The sequence below is a fragment of the Sabethes cyaneus genome, chromosome 3 (assembly GCF_943734655.1).
Source record: "Sabethes cyaneus chromosome 3, idSabCyanKW18_F2, whole genome shotgun sequence".
NCBI classification, from domain to species: domain Eukaryota; kingdom Metazoa; phylum Arthropoda; class Insecta; order Diptera; family Culicidae; genus Sabethes; species Sabethes cyaneus.
Window position 1 is genome coordinate 98,981,235 of NC_071355.1, and position 5,078 is coordinate 98,986,312.

A 5,078-nucleotide genomic window follows, 5' to 3' on the forward strand; every position below is an offset into this window, starting at 1 on the left:
AAAAACACCTCCCAAATAATTAGTCTTCCAGTTGGCCTCTCGAACAGACTCCTTGGCAAGTATTGGCGTTGGCATCATTGTAATTTTAAAAAAGTCGAAGAAACTAACAAAATTCTAAACACTTAACACCTATGAATATCATAAAAGTTCCGGGGTTTTGCCAACAAGCGATTTTGGTATCAATTTTTTCGGACTTTGTCAACGGTAATTGATATTATAATTTACCTACTAGCTGAATACCGATGCACTCGGGGTCACCTTTTTGTCTCCCTTTTTTCTTTGGATGTCTCTCTCTCCTATGTTCCCAAGCCATTTGTACATTAAATGTACAAATTTTGTTTTCTTGAATATGAATATGAATATATGGTACTACCACCTGCCTTAGCAGAACATCCGTTCATAGCAATGAGCCTATCATGTCAAAAAGAGTTGAACATATTCAACGATTGGTCATGCTTCCCAACTCTTGTATGAAGGGCCAAAAGGGAATTGGTCGATAAGCAACATCACTTATACGTACCAGGGATTTAGAGAATCTCCTTCCAAGGGCTAAGTCACCTGAGCCAATCGTTGAATAAACCATCTTAAAGCAGAATGACTCCAGCAGGTTGGGAGAAGAGCCCGTTCATTATTCACGATGTGTTGTTAATCGGGCCAAGATTAACCCTAGAAAGTTGACTGTTTCACTCTCCCTAGGCCCACCGCTTCAAACAAGTGCTCTGATGGTCCCTCCCTCTTCCCGATTCTAGTTTATCTATGAAATGTGGTATATATGGGTAAAAATAGAACAATCTCACCAGCAGTCCTTCGAATGGAATACAGTTGCGTCCTTTTAGTTTCCACAAGTGCTTCTAATAATTAATTTAATTTTTCTTCTCGTATCCAATATCCATGTGCAGTATTAACACTCGTATTGGCCAAAGATTTCACTGTATAGCAGTAAATGCTTCATAAAAAAATAATTAAAATAACTTATTTTATGCTTACCTATTGACAAGATCGTGTGACTCCGCTGTCTGTCTAAAACCTCGATTATGAGATCAGGCAGCCGGGAACCACACAGTATCGCACCTCCTAGCTTGGCAACTCAATAGAGCATTACCGGGTATGGCCACGTGGAGGCGCTAGGTAGGGGCTTGGGATAGTTAGAGCTATATTGGACGCTCCTCATTTGCCTTCCCCATTTCATACCCATGTACAAATTTTGTTTTCTTTACGAAAATCTCTAAGATGAAAGAGAAAAAAGCTTTGCCTATTTGAACCTCCTCCACTTTTAGATTTCCCTTCTTGTCTTTCAGCGAGTTATTTGTCATTAGTTTGAAAATTTGCAAAAAGCAAATGGTTGAACCGAAAACGAAAGCACTTGATCGCTCTGAGAAGCAGATTTTTTTTATCTCTATGCTTAAGATGAGCAAAAACAGGCCTGATAGTTTCTCATCACTAAATTTTTAATTTTGAGAGACCCTGATTTTTGTAATAATAGATACCGTCAATGCACGTAATTTCGATTAGCTCCTAATTCCAATCACTCAACTAAAGAGTAGCTGATTTTTAGAAAATTGAATCGAAAGCTATAGTCAATGAGAATGCTCACATTAAAAGCATACTCAACGGCCATGGTTTTGAGCTTCAGTCTTCTTAGAATCGCACATTTTGGGTGAGTGATCCGCATTAGCAGCCGCGTCAAATAGATTCATAAAAAATACATATGACTTTATGATGTCTCTTATGCCGTACTTTAACCTTTTTGCACATCTTCATCACACACACTAATAGACAGGTTGTGCTCATTGATTAACTACGAGTTTCTTACGTGCTTTGTTCAGTCACTTGTTTAGATTGATAGTAGAATGCTGCAAAATAATTTTCTTATTCCGCTTCTGATATTTCTACTCGCAAACACTGAAGGTATGGCTTCATTAGTTTTTCTGTAAATAATGAAGATATTATTGAACTATTATCTCAATAGCGATTGAAAAAGGTAATGCATTGACAGTCTGCTTCTTTAGTAATTGGGCAATCTACAGACCAGGAATCGGAAGGTATTCGCTCGATGATATTCCTAATGGATTGTGCTCGCATGTGTTGTATTCTTTTGTGGGGTTTTCCGACAAATCACCTCACAAAATTACAGAAATGAATCCGAAGGTAGGTCATGATCTAACTTGAACCATTGATAGTTAACAAGGCATGTTAATCCATGAAAACGAATCGTAATTAGGTCATTGCAAATTATTCAAAATTGGTTTTAAAAATCGGAGGGCAAAAAAAATTTGTTGAATTTGGGTTTTTGTATAAAATCAATTGTCTGTGGCTTTACAATTTAAAAAACTCGAAAAATGAGTGTATTCCTAATGGATTGTGCTCGTGAAACAGAAGTGGAAGTTCAAGCAATGCAATTTCCGAAAATCGGCAAAAAAAAATTCTTTCGACTGTTTCTCTTATTTGGTATAGGTTTTTGTATGGATAACAGTAACGTATGTGAAAAGTATGATTAGAATTGGTATTCACGATTAAACTTTAAGTAAAAATGCATAAACTTTTTTTCGTGATCGAAAATTTCTCTTATTTTTAAGAATAGAAGTCACCACAAAGTTCTATATTTATAAGATTCTGTAGGGTCATAGAGGGGTTTGGGCATTAGACGGTATTTTCGATATGCTTCTAATTATTGGGCCTAGTTTGTTTTCGTATTATCTTATTTATTTATTTATACTCCAGGATATGTAAAACTGAGAGTAGACCCAGAATAAAAGTAAATAAAGTTCGTGGAATTGTAAGGTAGTACTGAATTTTGCTCTTAATAGAATTCTTCCTCATCCTATGGGGTAAATTATAATCAGGAGTGGTGTCGGTCGAATTTACCAGATTTTATATCCTCCAAAGAATGAATTGCGGCATCACCGTTGGTTACTTTGCATGGAACTATACACAATAGGTCTATAGCATAGTAAGACTGGCCTAGCTGCAAAGCTTTGGCCAACCATGTTTCATAGAATTAGAATTGAAAATTTTGCACATAATGTGAACTTTTTAGTCTTGCAAAATGCTTAGTATCTACCCTCTGTACTAATATACACAAATACAATCATTCTACTTAAATGTATTAAATTATTATAGGATGATACCGATCCAAACGGTCTTCGTAGATTTTCTGAGCTACGAACTCGTGTAGAGGGGGCCAAGTTGCTGGTAAGCATTGGAGGATGGGGTCAGGATGGAAGCCAATTTTCTAAAGCAGCATCTAATCCAGTTTCTCGTCAGCAATTCACGGAAAGCGTCGTATCGTTGTTAAATGCTTTCGAACTTGATGGTTTTAATATTCACTGGTTATGGCCAGGGCATTCCAGTCGCGGTGGAACGTCACAGGATAAGACCAACTTTGCCCTTTTGCTGAAAGATCTAAGCGATGCTTTTGAAAGGGACGGTCACGGAAGAGAATTGACAGTTACTGCACCGGTTGAAGAGTTTCGATTGAATGAAGGATACAGAGTAGCGGATATTTGCAGGTAAGATTAATTTGTTAAATATGTATTGTATATTAGCTATTATTTCAGACAGGTCGATTATATTTATTTAACAACCTATGATTTACGAGGCATGTGGAACAATTTCACAGATGTGCATGCTCCTTTAGAGACGAGATCATTTGATTCGAATGCATTCAAACATTTTAACGTGGTATGAGAACGCATCTTAAAATACATACATTGATTGATATTTCACTGATATTTATAGAAAGATGGAGTATCTTCATGGATCAATAAAGGGTGCCCGCCTGGAAAACTTGTACTTGGCATTGCTAGTACTGGACGTACATACACTTTACAAAATACTTTAATTAACGGCCTAGGAGCTCCAAGTAAAGGAGCTGGTGAGATGGGAGAGTACACCAAATCCGAGGGATATGTGTCGTATTATGAGGTTTGTATGTTTGATGATTTCGAGCTTAATGAACTTGAAATTAGCCTCCTTATTCGATTGCGGGCTAAGGCAAACGCAACTTGTTGGAATTACTAGTGTTATTAGTGTAGTGTAGTGTAAAAATTTGTCAAGTAACCATTGTACTAATTCAATCGATGTCAAATTTGCGCTATCGACAGCCTCAAGGTTTCGGAATCTGTCTAATCAGGGTTAATTTTTGAAAAACATAACTCTACTTTTTATGATTTTCTACGTTAGGGAAATAGGTGGGACTATTTCCGTTGTATGTCATTATTTATATATTTTTTTAAATATTTCAGATCTGCAAACGAATCCAGGATGGCTGGATCGTGCGGCGGGATGTTAATGGCATGGTTCCTTACATTAGTCATAATGATCAATGGATAGGCTACGATGATGTACTGTCTCTCAAAGAAAAAGTCAAATTAGTAAGACAGCGAGAACTTGCTGGAACAATGATTTACGCATTGGATATGGACGATTTTCGAGGAATATGCGGGCAGCAATATCCTATAACAAAATTTATTGCCGGTGAAATGAGAAAAATCCCTTCGGCAGGCGAGTATGAGATTGTATTTGGAATCGACAGAGAAGGATATTAAAATATGTTAGCTTTTGCATCAAACGTTGTGCTCTCTAAATTTATGTTGCCTCCTGAGTTAGGTTGTTCCCAAAAATATTAGGATATTGGACTTTGACCATCAACATTTTGTTCTCGCATGTTTCCATATAAATGATTAATTTTAATTCAATCCTTGTAAATAATGAGGATCTGAAGAAGCCTATTGATATTGTTATTAGAAGAACACAACCTGTCCACGGAACTTTCCTGTCCACGACATTAGTCTGTTTACATGATGCAGAAGGTAATCAAGGCAACATCCAGGAATTTGTCGTGATGTCGATATGAAACACTAACCACTAGACCTGTTTTGCCTTTCTACTATATAAATATATAGTATAAAGGTATAGAAATCACTTGGAAAACCGGAAATGGAAAGAAGGTCCTGCGGGCCGAATGTCATATACCATTCGACTCAGTTTCGAAAACTGAGCATTTTCTGTGTGTGTGTATGTGTGTGTGTGTGTGTGTGTGTGTGTGTGTGTGTGTGTGTGTGTGTGTGTGTGTGTGT

At 37.0% G+C, this 5,078-nt stretch overlaps 1 protein-coding gene across 1 annotated transcript; it reads left to right on the plus strand.

Annotated features, from left to right (window-relative positions):
• Window positions 1-1,813: 1,813 nt before the first annotated feature.
• On the plus strand, window positions 1,814-4,952 carry LOC128741372 (endochitinase-like). The gene is made up of 6 exons (XM_053837155.1): window positions 1,814-1,908; window positions 1,970-2,148; window positions 3,121-3,509; window positions 3,558-3,681; window positions 3,739-3,924; window positions 4,245-4,952. The coding sequence occupies exons 1-6, from the start codon at window positions 1,851-1,853 to the stop codon at window positions 4,545-4,547; spliced, it is 1,239 nt and encodes a 412-aa protein (XP_053693130.1). The 5' UTR covers window positions 1,814-1,850; the 3' UTR covers window positions 4,548-4,952.
• Window positions 4,953-5,078: the final 126 nt, after the last annotated feature.

Excerpts from the sequence above, each read along its gene's own strand:
- LOC128741372 (XM_053837155.1), top strand. The coding sequence starts at position 1,851 with ATGCTGCAAAATAATTTTCTTATTCCGCTTCTGATATTTCTACTCGCA. Across the intron at positions 2,149-3,120 it reads TTACAGAAATGAATCCGAAG|GATGATACCGATCCAAACGG; the intron begins GTAGGTCATGAT and ends AAATTATTATAG. Across the intron at positions 3,925-4,244 it reads GATATGTGTCGTATTATGAG|ATCTGCAAACGAATCCAGGA; the intron begins GTTTGTATGTTT and ends TAAATATTTCAG.